General features: G+C 42.0%; 1 protein-coding gene across 9 annotated transcripts in view; it reads right to left on the bottom strand.

Moving 5' to 3' along the window:
- Positions 1-15016, bottom strand: part of ZNF226 (zinc finger protein 226) — a 29187-nt gene extending 14171 nt beyond the window's left edge. For 2 of the 9 annotated variants that reach the window (XM_024978655.2, NM_001102350.2), the window contains exon 1: positions 316-458. In XM_024978655.2, coding sequence (XP_024834423.2) covers positions 316-384 — 69 coding nt within the window. In that variant the 5' untranslated portion in view covers positions 385-458. Of the gene's footprint in view, positions 1-292; positions 459-3990; positions 5049-7345; positions 7439-8319; positions 8447-9809; positions 9911-14852 lie in introns of those variants that run through there. The other 7 variants (XM_024978661.2, NM_001434946.1, XM_059877041.1 and 4 more) reach the window with 6 other exon arrangements.
- Between the last annotated feature and the right edge of the window lie 1256 nt (positions 15017-16272).

Here is a 16272-nt window from a genome sequence, read left to right as displayed (position 1 = left end):
ATTAATAACAATCATGTGTCAGGCATTTGTTGACCTTTTGCTATTTTTTTCTCCAAATACTGTATTAAGAAAGCATTGCTTTTATTTCTGTTTTACAGAACAGCAACGGAGGCACAAAAGGGTTAAGCAACTCACCCAGTGTGACAGAGTATGAAGCCAAAGTGTTAGCTTCATAAGTGGGAGGTCAGGTTAGGGGTTCAGAAAGCCGGGGAGACCCTCAAATCCCAAGAAGCACGACCTGAGCCCGCCCCATCCCGAGATGCTACCAAACGCTCCGCCCAGGGGCACGAACATCATCACCCTTGGCCGTCAAACCTCTGCTTCTAGCCGCTGCTTCTCTTTCTCTCCAAATGAAAGGTCAGGAGATGCTGGCCCCAAGCGCATTTCGGGGAAGTTTGAATGAATCGTGAAAAGCGGACCTGAAACATCATCATCAAGCGAAAGATGGCTGCTACGTCGTCTTCCCGGGGCCGAAGGGCCTGCGACTACCCGGAGCTCCTGGACTACACTTCCCAGAATTCCGTGGGGAGACATTCGCAGTCCAGCCTTACTATAGCTGCAGTGTGCGAACCTACACGGAGCTTTGGACTACACATCCCAGAATACAAAGGGAGTGCGTGTGGGCCCTCCACACTACCGCCCTCTTGGACTACACTTCCAGCAAAGGTCCGAGCGGAAAACCGTCAAAGCCTCGCCCCGATGAGGAAGTGGTCAGTTCACCTGGTTTTCACTTCCCTTAACCCCTAAGGTCTCAGGCAAATGTCTTGCCAGTCTACTGTGTCAGCCTTAGAACAGGGTTACAAGCTTAGAAGCACTTTGGACATGTCCAAGGGCCTAAGTGACATAAATTTATTACCAGCCATAGAGGCTTCCTGGTAAACCCCCGAGTTACTGTTGAAATAAGAGAAGGAAACTAGGCTTTCTTAGGAATAGGCTGAAGTCAAAAGTCAAAATACCTCAATCCCTGAAATGTGACCAAACATGCTTTGTCCTTACTGGTTCCACATCGAGAGGCTCCTCTGTTGTAATTCTGTTTTCCCTCCTCACGCACATCTTTTCAACAGGAAAAGTGAAAGTCGCTCAATCGTGTCCGACTTTTTGCGACCCCATGGACTATACAGATCGTGGAATTCTCCAGGCCAGAATACTGGAGTGGGTAGCCTTTCCCTTCTCCAGGGGATCTTCCCAACCAGGTTTCCCACATTGCAGGCGGATTCTTTACCAGGTGAGCCACACATGTAAAGAATCTGCCGGCAATGCAGGAGACGGGATCAATACCTGGGTCGGGAAAATCCCCTGGAAGAGGGCATGGCAACACACTCCAGTATTCTTGCCTGGAGAATTCTATGGACAGAAGAGCCTGTCAGGATACAGTCCACAGGGTCGCAAAGAGTCAGATGCCAATGAAGGTACATCTACTTCGTTTCCAGCTACTGAATTTGCCCTCTCCATGTTCCGTATTTAAAGTACAGCATAAAGATTCAATGGTTGAAACATCAATTTATCTGTGTATACAAAACAATCAGAATTTTTTTTTTAATTTTGAAATTGGCTTCTGGGATCCTATCATAATTTTGATCTTTATATGCCTTATGACAATATAGAACAATCATATTATGTGGTGTTAACTACAAGGGATATTTACTGGTAATTTTTAAAAATTCTATTGTAATTTCCTGCTTTGATAGTACTGGTCAATGAAAAAACCATAACAGGAAATTATAAAATAAAAAAATACCACAAAATGCTCCTAACTAAGGAAAACCACTATGGAAGAGTATCCCTTTACACATGATCTTATGCATGTCTACATACAGATGTATGTGTACATGCACATGCACACACACACAGATTCGATTATACTCTGAAGGTTACAATCTGTGACCTCTCAAAGCCCATATTGTGTATCTCTTGCCATTATATTTGCCATAATTTTAATGGCTTCAGATTAATATACAAATATAGTAAAACTCAAATTCCTACAGCTGTACAATTATTTCCTTTAAAAAAATTCAGTGACATCATTGATGTGGTGCTTATCTTTTTCGTATTTTAACTTCATAATCAAAAACATTCAATTATATGATTTTGAGATCAAAGAGATATACAACCTAGATACTGATAAGTACTCCTTTCCCAAAACCATGCTTTACTGCTACCAATAGGTCAAAGGACATAAATGTCAGTCTTGCCTCAATACTACATTTAATAATTTTCTCAAATTCCTACATTTTCCTGGGTATTTTCCTCATGGATGTGTATGAAAAATATGGCATAGCCTCTACCTGAGAAGTTTTGACAGAAGAAATGCTACAGTTCTTAGTAAGCAAACATTTCAAAGTCTGGATAATAATGCAGGGAATTAGAAATCAGTAAGTTCAAGGTCGACCAATAAAATTTTTTCTAGTGACAATTTTTGTGACATTTTCAAAATGTTACAGTAAATCCTGCCTTAACATTGAGTGACTCATAAAAAATCAATTGTAAAGTATACAGTTACCTACTGTTGCAAAGTTAGTAACATTTTCAGTTTGTACTGTCAGAAAAAAAATCTGCAAGACAGTTCAATTTTATATTAGACACAATCCTTGGAAAACTAGACAGGGCCTCAGAAAATAACTCTACTTGAGAACAGAGGCTGTGGGAGGCAAGGAGCCAGTTGCAATAGGCTCATATCATATTAATACTTCAGATTATAATATCAAGTGGTTTTCTGTACTTCAACAAATGATCACTTCCTGAATTAATTTTACTTGGTAGGTTTCCTCCTCTGAAACAATTTTCATATAGTGTACATTTCCCCCTTTTGGTTTATTTAACATACATGAGCTGAGCACACCTACAAGCAAAAGTTGATGTTAAGGTTGTGTAGATTCAGCATCCAAGTGCCTGACCTCATGGAGCTCACATTCTCCTGGACATCAGTTTTGACAAGCCCATACTTACACTTTCATTAAAGGCAAGACCAAACTCTTCCTCTCTAAGTGCTATCTCCCTAAGTGGTATCTGACAAATGTCAAAGTTCTGAATGCAACCCTTACTGCACCACTCAGAGGAGGTTTCTGCTGTGTGGTCTGGTGAACACTGGGATATGTTCAGCTACTGCTTTGATACCCAATACCTTCCCTCCTATGAGACCTGACACTTGCAAGAATTCAGGGTTGCACATGAGTTTTTTGAAACAATCATTTTGTGGAACTTCTTTCCTCTGACAGTTCCCTGATGTTCTTACCACTCTCATTGCTTTCATATATCTCCAGTATGAATTTTGTGATGACTTACAAGATTGGAGCGCCAACTGAAGCTCTTACCACACGTCTCACACTTGTAAGGTTTCTCCCCTGTGTGAACACGCCTGTGATACTGAAGCTGTGAAGACCGACTGAAGACTTTACCACACAAATCACACCTGTAGGGCTTCTCTCCAGTGTGGACACTCTGATGAAGCTGAAGACTTGAGGCCTGACTGAAGTGCTTCCCACACTCCCCACACTTATATGGTTTCTCTCCTGTGTGGACCCTCTGATGCATGTCGAGGTTCAGGCTCCACTTAAAGCCCTTCCCACACTCCTCACATTTGAATGGCTTTTCTCCAGTGTGGACTTTTTGGTGGGCTTGAAGGTGTGAACTCCGACCGAAGCTCTTGTCACACTCTTCACATTTGAATGGTTTTTCCCCACTGTGGACTCTCTGATGGGTCAGAAGATGAGACGCCTGACTAAAGACTTTTCCACACTCCTCACAATTATACGGTTTCTCTCCAGTGTGGATTCTGCAGTGAATTTTAAGATCTGCTCTACGACTGAATCCCTTCCCACACTCTTCGCATTTGTATGGTTTCTCACCAGTATGGATCAGCTGGTGGATCTGAAGTCGTGAATTCTGATTGAAGCCCTGCCCACACTCCTCGCACTTGTAGGGTTTCTCTATGCTGTGGGCCTTTTGATGGATTTTAAGATATGAACTCTGACGAAAGCCTTTCCCACATACCTCACATTTATAGGGTTTTTCTCCTGTGTGGACGACCAGATGAACTTGATAATGGATTTTCATCCTGAAGTTCTTCCCACACTCATCACATCTGTATGGTTTCTCTCCTGTGTGGACTCCCTGATGGGCTTGAAAACTTGAACTGTAAATGAAGCCCTTACCACACACTTTACATACATATGGTTTCTCTCCAGTGTGAATTCTCCGATGGGCCTGAAATTGTGAAGGTTGAACAAAGCATTTACTGCACTCCTCACATTTATAAGGTTTCTCTCCTGTGTGGACCCTCTGGTGGATATGCAGATTTGAGCTACAAGTGAAACATTTCCCACACTCCTCACATTTGTATGGTTTCTCTCCAGTGTGGACCATACAATGACTATTAAGTGCTGATCTGCGGCGGAAGTTCTTACCACATATATCACATTTGAATGGTTTCTCCCCAGTGTGGATTCTCTGATGTTCCTGAAGATGTGAAGCATGAATGAAGGCCCTTCCACATTTGTCACAAGTGTAAGGTTTATCTCCCGTGTGTAATTTACAATGAACAGTAAGTGTTGATCTACGACTGAAGCCTTTCCCACACTGCTCACATCTGAATGGCTTCTCTACAGTGTGGACTTTCTGATGAATTTGCAGCTGTGAACTCTGGCTGAATTCCTTGCCACACTCATCACACTTATAGCGTTTCTCTCCCGAGTGCACTCTCTGATGAATGCGAAGTGCTGAGCTGTAACAGAAGCTTTTTCCACACTCACAACATGTATGAGACTTCTCTCCTGAGTGAATTTGTTGATGAAGGTCAAAGTTGGAGAGATCATCAAAAGATTTTGTACATTCATTACACTGAGAAGGTATCTGGCCTGTGTGAATTACAGATAGTCCTGCCCCATTCTGGCCAGGTGAGTCACATTGTTGGTGGAATTCAGAACATTTTATCCTGGAGTCTTGACACCTGGTTAAGTCACTTGCAATGTGTCGCCAGATCTGCCAGCAGGAAAGCTCTTCATGTGGTCCTACTTCTGAAATAGTCTCCATCTCACTTTGGATCTTTTCTTCTGCAAAGACACAAAATTCAGAGATGTGGACAACTGAAGGTTCTGTTCGCTGTTTTCAAGATTTCACATTTAGGAGAGAGTATGAGACGTGAGTGAATCCAGAGAATGTTCAGTTTGTCTCTTCCATTGTGTGTCATGTGCTCTGATTTGCATGCCAGTGGAAACCAAGTGGTGGTCCAGGTCGCTCCTACCCACTAAGCATAACAAGCTTCCTCCATGAGGTGCAAGTTAGATGTCAAAAATTTAACTTGAAAAATTGATAATTAGATTCAAACTGTTCACCTATAGACATTTTCTATTGGATTCAAAGGCAGTGTAGAATCTCCAATAGTAAACTTTATAGTTAGTAAATGATGCAGACAAAAAAGTTATATAGATAATAAAATATGAATCAACTAGAACTTTAAGGGAAAGCAATAACTTTTTTTGTAAATAAAACTTGGAAGCAACTAAGATGCCCTTCAGCAGGTAAATGTATAAATAAAAAGTATGGTACTTCCACACAATGGAATATTATTCAGTGCTAACAAGAAATGTACTACCAAGCCAGGAAAAGATGTGGAGGAAATGTAAATACATATTTCTAAGTTTCTAAATAGAAGCCAATCTGACAAGCATACATACTGTGTAATTCCAACTATATGACATTCTGGAAAACCCAGTGCAGCCAAATAAAGTAAATAAAAATAAATATTTAAAAAGAAAAAAGAACCAGCATCATCATCAACAGGAAAGGGGTCATCACATGAAATACCTATGAAAGTGATACATATAAATCTCCAACACCTGAAATGCAGGTTTTTGTTATGACAAAGCATGCATTTCTTACCATGGCTCATGTTTTACCAAAAAAATCCCTCAAAAACTGAGTCTAACTTCTTGATTTACTTTCCTGCACAGCAGAAATTAGCACAGCATTGTAAATCAACTATTCTTCAATTTAAATTAAAGAAAAAAAGGAAAGAAATTAAAATAAAAAGGAACTGGGAAAATTAAATTTTAAAAACTAAAAGGAAGAAAAAAAAGAAAGTAATCAGATAGGCAATCATCAAAGACAAAAAATGCTCTCCAACCTCCTTCCTTCACTCTGGTTTTTACATGACCTATAATTATCCCCTTCACACTGAGAGAAACAGAGCTCTCCTATCCCATCCATCAAACTTACACAGTCAACAAATATTTACAGATGCTTGCCACAACTGGGCTGCTCCGGGTACTCAAGACAGACAAAACTCCACACTCCTGGTGATCACACTCCAGTGCAGAGAGGGGTGATAAACAAGCAAAGTCTGTGAGATCCAGTAAGATGCAGAAAGAGGAGAGAAAAGGGAGGATGGAATTTTACACAGGGTGGTCAGAGAAGGCCTCTCTCATGATGTTGGAACTGAGCGAAGACCTGAAGGCAGAAAGGGAGGGAGTTGGAAGACCAGAGGTAGAGGAGTAGGTCTGGCAGAGTTAAAGGCTCATAGGTGGAAGTATCTGCTGTGATCACAGTAACTGTCCCCCAAAGAACTCACATCCTGATTTTTGGAGCCTAGACTATGTCAGATTATGTGGCAAAGGGGAATTAAGATTTCAGACAGAATTGAGGCTGCCGATTAGCTGACCTTAAAATGTAAGTACATCCTCTACTTTGGGGTGGAGTGGGAGGCTCAATGCAATCAAAAGTCTCCTATGAAGCAGAAGCATGATGCAGGAAAAGAGCAGAAGAGGGACATGTGATAAGGGAGGACGGGGCAGAGAAAAGCGATGTCGCTAGGTGTGAAGCTTGAGGAAGGTGGCCACGAGCCACTGGAAAGGCAAACACAGATTCTCCCCCAGAACCTCCAAAGTGAAACCACACCACACCTCTGATCTCTGGAAGTGTAAGATGTTCAACGTGTGTTGTGTTAAGCTATGGTGTGTGCAGTGATTTGTTCAGGCAGCCGCGGGTGATACAGCATCCCTGGCGAGTCTGAGCCTGGTGTGGTGTACAGCATGGGTAGGAGACAAGGAGCGAGAGGAAAGGAATCAGAGAGACAGTGGGGGACCATGAGCAGATCCTGGAGGACTGCAGAGCCACTTTAAGAAAAATAAGAAGCTATAAAAGATTTGGAAGAGAGCAATGGCAGTCTTGCCTAAGCATCACTCTTGGCTGCTACCTGGAAAACAGACTATAGGCGGGGCAGGGCAACCAGTACTAAGGTGTGTTAAAGAAGAGGTCTGGCAGTTTGGACGAGATGCCAGCCAAAGGGTTGGAGAGAAGCAAAAACACATGGGAGGGCTTCTCTAAGGACCCCCATCTGCCTGGTTCTTACCTGACTTTCCTTCTCTTTGGGTTGCTGTCTTCACCACCCAAAGCCTTTTTTCCTTTTCTAAGTGAAATATATCATGTCTGAAGGGGTGACACCCTGTGAACATGCAGAGTAACATATTTAAAATGAACACACTGTGGCTGATTCATGTTGACGTTTGGTAGAAACCAACACAATACTGTAAAGCAATTATCCTTCAATTAAAAATAAATAAATTTAAAGTCAGAAAAAAAAGAAAATGAATACACTAACAGTACAATTTACTGGAAATTAAGATTCCTGTATTTAATGTTGATCAATGAGTCAAAACGAGTGTAATTAAAATATTTTTAAGAAAACATGACCTATTTGAAAAAATATTGGAACTTCTCTGATGGTCTAGCAGTTAAGACTCTGGGTTTCTATGCAGGAGGCATGGGTTTGATCTCTGATCAGGGAACTAAGATCCCTCATGGCCCAAGGTGCAGTCAAAAAGTTAAAAGGAAAACACACACAAAAAAACCCCAAGATACCAATATTTCAAGACCTGGACACATAAATACAGTAAGTATTACAGAAACCAATTTCTCACCAGTGCCTATTTTCATTAAATCTCCCCTTACTGGTTTTTATATGACTCACACAATTGGCCAGAGTTTTTCCTGCAATGTATTCCATTCTTCCTGACAAATTCTGATATTTTTCTCCCTTATTTTATTTTGATAAAAAGCTTTGGTATGAAAGTCAGGTCCCCAAATGCCATTTCAATACCCCAAAAGCCTTCCACATCTGAGGACACAAAGCCAAACCAAGGAGATGACCTTGTTAGAAAAGGTGCCTGGGACCTCTCTGGGGGTCCAGTGACTAAGACTCTGCACTCCCAATGCAGGAGGCCAGGGTTTGATCCATGGTCAGGGAACTAGATTCCACATACTGCAACTAAGACTCGAGACAGCCAAGTACACATTTTTTTAAAAAGAAAGGGTGCCTGTCCTCACCCACTGAGACCAGATTCCGGAAGTTCTCCAGCATCACATCCTGGTACAGCTTCTTCTGGGCCGAGTCCAGCAGCCTGAACTCCTCCTCCGTGAAGGTCACAGCCACATCCGTGAAGGTCACTGCCTCCTACAACAAATAATCTCAGCTCAATCTTACAACCAGTGTCCAGTGGAAGAGGGACAAAGCCAAGAAGCAGAGATGGATGATGGGAAGATATTCCGGCTCCTGTGGAAATGTGTAGACTTCCCAGTCTCCCTCCTTCTGTCCTGCCAACACCATACACTGACTTTCCTCAGCCTCCCCAGAAGTGCAGCTATGGAAAAGAAAGGATGGGTGAGATGTAAGTTCAGATTCTGAAGGACTTCAGTCAATTTGTAGACTTCCCAGCCCTTCTTCTATCATGCCAGTGCCACACACTGATTTTCCTCAGCCTCAGTGGCTTCCTCAGTGATTCTCCTTCCTCAGTGGCAACAGACTGACTGAAGTCCCTCAGAATCTGGACTCACTTCCTACTCATCCTCTCCACCTTCCTGGCACTTTCGCTTTTCAAGTAGCCACTGATTGTAAGATGGACATTACATGTGTCTGGTGTTATACCAACATTTTTAAAAAATAAATTTATTTATTTATTTGGCTGAACCAAGTTTCAGTTGTGGCATGCAAATTTTTAGTTGGGGTATGTGGGACCTAGTTCCCTGACCAGGGATTGAACTCAGGCCCCCTGCATTGGGAATATGGAATCTTAGCCACTGGACCACCAGGAAGTCTCCCCAAATCTTTTTAACAAACTAAAATCCCACAAGCTGTGTGGTGCATCAAAAAAAAGAGAGAGAGAAAGAAAGAAAGAAGAGCTGTGCCATGCCGTTATTTGGATATTCTACCTAAGAAACAGCCAACACAACACAGATCAAATGTACTCTTTCTATATTGAATGCATAGTACATCAAGGACAAAACTGACATTGTTTTCAGAACTGATTTGAGGGGAAAAGGTATCATGGAAGAAAGCTGTCACTGAAGTGTTGCTTAGAACAGTCAAATTTGTAAACCACCTAAATGTCTACAGGTGGAAAGTAGTCAAAAATAAAAAGGCAGCCCCCCTCCCCAAAAAAAGGTGTATCAATACAGTGGCAAATGTGAAGCATCCATTTAAAAATATAATATTAAAGGGACAAAGTCACAATTTAAAGTTAGATGTACACCATAAATACAAATACAGTTATAAATGCACATGAGGAAAATACAAAATAAAAAGTTAGTTTGCCAGTAGGGAAGTAATGAAATGGGAGAGTTATTCATTTCTAGTCATTTTTCTACTCCATAAAATATATAATAATCACATAGAATAAAAACAAACACAAAGAAAACTCAAGAAGGACAATGCAATGTCTCCCGTGTCTCCTGTTCTGCGTGAGTCATACCAAAACAAACATGTAACAATCTGAGCAATGAGATGGAACTTTAAAGTGAGAAAGGCAGGTACTACTCACCTTAAATGTGGTCATGTTTCTTCCTATGCCTGGGGATGGGCACAGTCCTGAATTATACAGGTTCTAGGAGGTCAGAACTGTCTTGAGAGAGTACTGAGAGTCTGAGAAGGCAGAAAAAAACATGAAAGAGTGGCTTGGGTCACTGCTCATCCACACAGATGCTTCTTGTGAATGAGTGCATGAACATTCATAGCAGCATTACTCAGAATAATCTACAACTGGAAACAACTGGAATGTTGGCCTATGTGTGAATGAACAAACTGTGGTATATTCATACAATGGAATACTATGCACCAATGAAAATGAATCCAGTACTGACTATGCTACAACATGGGTAAACCCTGCAAATGCTATGGCAAGCAAAAGAAGACAGACACAAAAGACTGCATACTGTATGACTCTATTTACATGGAATGTCTAGAATAGGCAAATCTATGGAGACGGAAAGTATGTTAGTGGTACCCGGGGTTTCTGGGGAGAGAATGGGGGTTAACTAAGGAATCCAACTGCAGAAATGAAAATGTTCCCGATTATTATGGTGATAGTTGTACTGCTGAGCAAAGTTACTAAAAATCTTTAATCTGTACACCTGAAATGGGTGAATTCTATGATACGCATATTTGGGGCTGGTAAAAGTAAGTGTTTATTAATCAACATGTCATTTAGATTTGCAATACGAATTTATGGATTGAGTCCATACTAATATTTATATATGAATGAATAAATACATAAGTACGGAAGGAGAAGCTTCTCTTTACAGTAGAATGTAAACTAATAAACATATCTCCCTATTAAAAAACTTTATTAAAAAAAGAAGATAACTTTACAATGAAGAAATCTGACAGACATTACCTGAGCCTAGTAAATAAAGCTGAGTTTACTAATATAGGGATATACTCATATCCTTTGGCTCCAGCTATGTTGCAGTGACAAGGACACCTCACCACTTCTGTGGAATCCCTGCCAACAATGCATAATCTGAACTTAAAAATGGAAAACATCAGACGAACCTCAAATGAAGAACTTTCTCCAAAATAACTTGACTCTATACACCCCCAAAAACCTAGACAGCATATTAAAAAGCAGAGACATTACGTTGCTGACCAAGGTCTGTCTAGTCAAAGCTATGGTTTTTCCAGTAGTCATGTATAGATGTGAGAGTTGGACCATAAAGAAACCTGAGCATCAAAGAATTGATGCTTTTGAACTGTGGTCTTGGAGAAGGCTCTTGAGAGTCCCTTGGACAGCAAGGAGATCAAATCCGTCAATCCTAAAGGAAATCAACCCTGAATATTCATTGGAAGGACTGATTCTGAAGCTGAAGCTCCAATACTTTGGCCACCTGGTGAGAAGAGCCGACTCACTGGAAAACACCCTGATGCTGGGAAAGATAGAAGGCAGGAGGAGAAGGGGTCGACAGAGGATGAGATGGTTGATGGCATCACTGACTTGATGGCATGAGTTTGAGCAAGCTCCAGGAGTTGGTGATAGACAGGGAAGCCTGGCATGCTGTCCGTGGGGTCATAAAGTCGGACACGACTGAGCGACTGAACTGATACTCCCCCAAAATATCAAGAATAAAAAAGACAAAGGTTGTAGAATCATTCCACATTAAAGAATGTTAAGAAAACTATGAGAAAAATTCTGTAAAATGTTTATTAACAAAAAATACGAATTAAGGCATAAAATTGGACTTTGAACTGGGGGGAAAACCAGTTATGAAGACTTTTAGTTAAAAAAAACATAAAAAGAAATACAAGACTGTGGATTATTTAATAGTACATTATTCAATATGCTATCTGGCAATACTTACTTATGATTAACTTAATAGATACCTACTAGATAAAACACTATTCTTTAGTATAATATCTAACATTACCAAGTATGTGATGCTAAAATTCTACAATCAGTCTTTCTGAAATCCCTCTTATCAAGACACCTCCTGATTTCATGTTATGTGGGCTTCCTTCACGCAGAAAGTTAAGATAAGCTGTCATTGAATACAAGTAACTTCCTGGTGTTATTTGGATGATGGAGGTACAGAGCAGATAGGCAAAATGTAAACAATTGGTCAATTTGAGTAACAGGTATATGAGAGCTCCTTATAATATTTTTGCAACTTTTCCATAGGTTTAAAATTATATAAAGATAAAATAGCCTTAAAAATCAGAAAACAGGATAAGAAAGCTATGGTACATATACACAATGGAGTATTACTCAGCTATTAAAAAGAAAACATTTGAATCAGTTCTAATGAGATGGATGAAACTGGAGCCTATTATACAGAGTGAAGTAAGCCAGAAGGAAAAACACCAATACAGTATAATAACGCATATATATGGAATTTAGAAAGATGGTAACAATAACCCTGTGTACAAGACAGCAAAAGAGACACTGATGTATAGAACAGTCTTATGGACTCTATGGGAGAGGGAGAGGGTGGGAAGATTTGGGAGAATGGCATTGAAACATGTAAAATATCATGTATGAAACGAGATGCCAGTCCAGGTTCGATGCACCATACTGGATGCTTGGGGCTAGTGCACTGGGACGACCCAGAGGGATGGTATGGGGAGGGAGGAGGGAGGAGGGTTCAGGATGGGGAACACATGTATACCTGTGGTGGATTCATTTTGGTATTTGGCAAAACTAATACAATTATGTAAAGTTTAAAAATAAAATAAAAAAAATCAGAAAACAGTCATAGGAATAACAATAATGAAAATACTAAAAAAAAGAAAAAAGAAAATACTAAGACTAATTATGAAATTACATGGAAGTTCATTAGTTTATTCTATCTTATCAGGGCTTGGAAATTCCCATAGTTAAAACACATAAGGGGAAAACCATTGAGAAAGGCGTGATTAAAAAAAAAAATCTGTAAAATGTATATAGAGAAATATACAAAAAGACCCACTAAGCAAAAACATATTAGAAGCTTAACAGTTGCTATCATTACACCCTGGATTAATGAGTAATTAAGAAATTTTTTCTCTCAAATTTTTAATTCCTGAATGCTCCACAATAAGAGTCTGTAAGAATAAGAAATATTATTCACAACAAGGGAAACAAAATAGTTGACAATGACTTTAAAAACTCACAGGAAAGTCCAAACCCATCTTACTTGATTTAAGGTCCTTCATGACCAATTCCTAACTATGATGCCTGATTCCACCTGGTTCCTAAGCCTTAAGGACTAAAAGACTATGAACTCAAGCTCTGGACTGACTGCCTGAATTTCAACCTCAGTTGAGCCCCCTGACTTGGTGGGTGACTATGGGCACATAATTTACAGCACTCTGAGTATCAATCTCATTTTACAGAAGGGGAAAAAAGCAACATTTCTTTTCAGAGTCATGGTGTGGCACAATGTATTTATTTGTGTAAAGCCCTCATCATTGGCAGAAAAGGCGATGGCACCCCACTCCAGTACTCTTGCCTGGAAAATCCTATGGACGGAGGAGCCTGGTGGGCTGCAGTCCACGGGGTCGCAAAGAGTCAGACACGACTGAGCGACTTCACTTTCACTTTTCACTTTCATGCATTGGAGAAGGAAATGGCAACCCACTCCAGTGTTCTTGCCTGGAGAATGCCAGGGACGGGGGAGCCTAGTGAGCTGCCATCTATGGGGTCCCACAGAGTCCGAAACAACTGACGTGACTTAGCAACAGCTCATCACTGGGGCTTCCCTGGTGTCTCAGAGGGTAAACAATCTGCCTGTAATGCAGAAGATCAGGATCGGATCCCTGGGTCAGGAAGATCCCCTGGAGAGAAGAGAAAGGCTACCCATTCCAGTATTCTTGCCTGGAGAATTTCATGGACGGGAGGTTGAAGGGCTACAGTCCATGGGGTCGCAAAGAGTTGGACAGGACTGAGCAACTAACACTTTCACTCATTGAAGTTAACGGTTAAGGGTTAATTATCATCAATGCCCATGTCAAGTTACACATCGGACACATTCTCTGATTTATGTAACCGTCATTGTAAGAGAAAAATATCAAGTCCTACTCACGTGGAGCTTTGCAGTTAGTAGCCCAGGAGTCACTCCTACCTCCTGTAGTTCTTTTTGAGGTCACGTTGGGGAAAGAAAGAATGCTAGGAAATGCCAGGACCGAGCCCTCGGCCTCGTTAAAAGTTAAAGCCTCCCTTCCCTCCGAGCAGTCTGGAATCTTCTCTTCCAAGTCAGAAGGGGTGCAGGATGACCCAGTGTCGCACAGAGATAGAAAGAAGGGTAAGGGTCACTGAAAATGGATCTCTGATGCTAACCCGGTACCTGACCACTCCTTGAGATATTAACAGCACGGAGAAATCACCATTCACTATTTGCCAGGAACCGGCTAAGACTTTTATCCTATCACCTCTTCCCAAAACAAAAAGTAATGGGTAGGCTCAGGCGATAAAGACTCCTCCTGCAAAGCGGGAGATCTGGGTCCGATCCCTGGATTGGGAAGATCCTCTGGAGGAGGGCATGGTAACAGTATTCTTGCCTGGAGAATCCCATGGACAGAGGAGCCTGGAGGCCTACAGTTCATGGGATGGCAGAGTCGGACACAACTGAGCGACTAAGCGAGCGGCACACACACACACACACACACACACACACACACACACACACACACACAACGGGAGGCACAGGGAGATTAACTCACACACACACACACACACACACACACACACACACAACGGGAGGCACAGGGAGATTAACTCACACACACACACACACACAACGGGAGGCACAGGGAGATTAACTCACACACACACACACACACACACACACAACGGGAGGCACAGGGAGATTAACTCACACACACACACACACACACACACACACACACACACAACGGGAGGCACAGGGAGATTAACTCCCCATGTGAGGAAGTAGAAGCGCGCGTGGACAGTTGAGAGGCGGAACGCGTTATCCCAAAGCCACGGAAACTCCTAATCTAGGAGATATGAGAGGGGAGCCGGTCCTCTCTCAGTCTCCAGAATACCCCAACCGCTCCGCCTAGGAGAACGCACACGGCCGCCTTTGCTCCTCCGCACCTGCACTCTGCGCCGAGGATTCGTTTCCCCTAAGTCGATTGCCAGGTAATTGCGCATCCCAGGCATGGATCCACGAAATTTGGAAGGACCAGCAAGACGCGGAACTGACATGCCCGCTCCACCAAAGAGACACCCCAACCTCACTCTCCCTGAACGGGAGTCCTAGGAGTTCGCAGGGCGTCTGGACTACATTTCCCAGAATTCATCAGATTTCCTCTTCCTGAGCGGAAGTGCAAGTAACTAAGTGTCAGAACTACACTTCCCCGAATGCCAAGGGACACTAACCAGAGTCGCACTTTCCAGGAAGTGTTGAAACTACGGGGAGCTCCTTGACTACACTTCCCTAAATACCACAGCGGAAAGAACCCCACAGTCCCGACTCCCGGGGTGGTAATGAGGTTTCCTGTACGGAGTCTGTTACTTTTCCTTGAGTTCCCCAGTGAAAATATTCCATAGACATGACTTTCTGAAATCAAAATGTCTCCCAGTTTTGGCAGGAGTGTTATTGGACAGGAACAAGATACAATCTTCAAGATATTAACTGCTTAGGGGACACAAGGTGATTGAATGTAGGTTCATTTTAGTGTAATCTGATGTTATGAGGCTAAAGCTGTGAGATAAAAGAATACGCAAAGAGGAATGACTTGGGAGGGGCAATGAGGAAGGAAGGAGGTAACAATGCCAACTCCAGACCCTTGGTACCACTGCTTTGGCAGGAAAAACAAACTTGAGAGGGCCAAAATGGAAGCTTGCCCTCATGGAAAAGTGCTCTTCCCTCACCTGAACTTTCCATTGAAGTTGATACAATCCCGACTTTGGATGTGAAAACACCCAAATTTCAGAAAGTTAAGAAATTGTCTGCTATTTCAATGCAGGCATCATTGCTGAAGAGCTTGTCACTGGAGTCACTGTGATTCCCAAAGCCTATGATTTAATGCCTGAGCACTGAGGAGGATTCTATTGGTGAGGGAGGATGTTTATATTAATATGAAATGTTGTATTTATTGTATTAAATATTAATATTTTCTGGTTAAAATCCTTATTATAGGTAGTAATTTTTAAACATATGTTCAGTTCAGTTCAGTCGCTCAGTCGTGTCCAACTCTTTGCGACCCCATGAATCACAGCACGCCAGGCCTCCTTGTCCATCATCAACTCCCAGAGTTCACCCAAACTCATGTCCATTGAGTCGGTGATGCCATCCAGCCATCTCATTTTCTGTCGTCCCCTTCTCCTCCTGCCCTCAATCCCTCCCAGCATCAGAGTCTTTTCCAATGAGTCAACTCTTCGCATGAGGTGGCCAAAGTATTGAGGTTTCAGCTTCAGCATCAGTCCCTCCAATGAACACCCAGGACTGATCTCCTTTAGGATGGACCAGTTGGATCTCCCTGCAGTCCAAGGGACTCTCAAGAGTCTTCTC

Source organism: Bos taurus, chromosome 18 (genome assembly GCF_002263795.3).
Source record: "Bos taurus isolate L1 Dominette 01449 registration number 42190680 breed Hereford chromosome 18, ARS-UCD2.0, whole genome shotgun sequence".
NCBI classification, from domain to species: Eukaryota; Metazoa; Chordata; class Mammalia; order Artiodactyla; family Bovidae; genus Bos; species Bos taurus.
This window is presented reverse-complemented; position numbering and strand designations above follow the sequence as displayed.